The 1938-nt window shown below is 38.8% G+C and overlaps 1 protein-coding gene across 1 annotated transcript; it reads right to left on the bottom strand.

Annotated features, from left to right (window-relative positions):
* LOC109835556 (protein trichome birefringence-like 26) lies at positions 564–1558 on the bottom strand. The gene is made up of 3 exons (XM_020403524.1): positions 1453–1558; positions 1074–1361; positions 564–809 (listed from the first exon to the last, which is right to left on the bottom strand). The coding sequence occupies exons 1-3, from the start codon at positions 1531–1533 to the stop codon at positions 564–566; spliced, it is 615 nt and encodes a 204-aa protein (XP_020259113.1). The 5' UTR covers positions 1534–1558.

The raw sequence follows: 1938 nt of genomic DNA, 5'->3' as shown, positions 1-1938 counted from the left end.
CTCTACACCCATACTCTCATATCATCTCAAATAACTTGTTATCATGTACATCAATGACCTCAAGTTATTTATCATAAAAGAATTATTTATTTACTAATAATTCATATATATTCATATAAAAGAATTTCGGGGTTCTACATGAGCACTTTGAGAGGAGATATTGTGAGGGAGTTGAGAGCTTTGGTTAGGGTTATATTTGAGTGATTTTGTGAGTTGTAACCCGTTGTATTTCTTCTCCATATAGTGAAATCTCCCCATCCTCTCCCCGTGGACGTAGGCAATTGCCGAACCACGTATATCTCTGTGTTTGGTTTGATTTGTCGTAATTGGCTTGGTTTGTGCAAGTGTGTGGCTTTCTTCTTCCGTGATCTCAAGTACGTTGTGTGTGCGTGCAACGCTTCCGCATAGGCGCGCAACATGTGCAAGTACATATAAAACATTTGTCATTTTTTGTTCGTTAGTCCATTCATATTCAGTAATATCCTTACTATATCCGTAAATGTTTCAATCAAAGATGAAAACAGACACAAATGTAATAAGAAGAGGAGTTATTAGCTACATTCTCATACACTAACAATATTAAGGGTTGAACGTCTCAATAGGAGGTCCTCGTGCCTGAGTATCATCGCCATCATCAAATCATTCCAAGCGTCGACTGGACCGGGCAAGCACCAGTGCAGGCAGTCATGGGCAGTCCCTTCGACCCCTCTGTATTTATCTGGATGCCCATCTGGTCGAGGCAACGAGAGATGGTAAACATCCAACATCTCCAAATGAATCGGGTTCATATATATTAACTCTAGCCATCTCTACAGCCTTCATAAACTCCTCTCTACCGATAGCTTGAAGCTCTTGATCCTGCTCACTACCATCAAATTCACCTTCTTTATATGGCAATGTTTTATTGCAATACCCACCATGTTGCCAATCTCCACGTTCAAAATGATTCGGGCTATGAGTTCTATAAATCACTAGTGGTTTGTGCGCAGATGCAATCATAAAATTGAAAGCTAACTCCATAGCTCTGTGGTAAACGTAACATATCCCAGTTTGAGGAACATTATCTAATTTACACTTGTGACAACCAACGATAGTGCTGTTCTCCAATAGTATTGTAGGCTGATCAAACCAGCTCCGTCACCAATTAGTACATAGTCGAATTCATGATATCGATTCACCCAAACGTTGTCAGGAATATCGAGATGTAGGCGTATAGGCCTCACTGAGTGAGTATCTACTGTAGGAGTTTCGGGTTGCACAAGAAAAGGAGACCAAATGAAAGCAACAGTGAAGTTATACGACGAAAAATACCAAGCTGTAGTGTGAAATGTCGCGTCTCGATACCACTTAAGTTCCTCAACCTGATTAGATTCACTGACAAATGTTAAAACAGAGTCAAATTGTTTTGCATATGGTTTTTGTGAATCTGGCATTTTTGGACGGATTTTATGCCTTTGCAAGTAGACACATAACCGATTCCATCTGATTGCGACCAAGAGAGTCGCCAACGGAGGCAAAAACCTCATCTTTCATCACATCCAAAAATACTTCCGGATCAAAATTTGGCAAATCACAATCATGTGGTTTCCATCTCTAAGTCTGTTTTAGAGAAACAGCAAGTTCTAAGCACCCAGAGTTCCATTGAGAAGATAATAATGAAACAAGATACGAACTAGAGAGATACAAATATGTAGATGAAATTAAACACGCATTTGTTTCGATCTCAAGAAAAAAGAAAAATGACAAAACATAAAACATATTCATAGTTGGAAATACACTGTATCCAAATACTCATATCCACACCTTAGCGTGAAAATGATTCCGAAATAGATATAAATATATAAAGGACTACGTACCCCAACTAAGAAAAAAGAATTACAATCTAGTATTACTTGCAGTCACAATATAAGTCCTCGCTGCTGTGGGGGGAAAAAGGTA

Source organism: Asparagus officinalis, chromosome 3 (assembly GCF_001876935.1).
Source record: "Asparagus officinalis chromosome 3, Aspof.V1, whole genome shotgun sequence".
Lineage (NCBI taxonomy): Eukaryota > Viridiplantae > Streptophyta > Magnoliopsida > Asparagales > Asparagaceae > Asparagus > Asparagus officinalis.
This window is presented reverse-complemented; position numbering and strand designations above follow the sequence as displayed.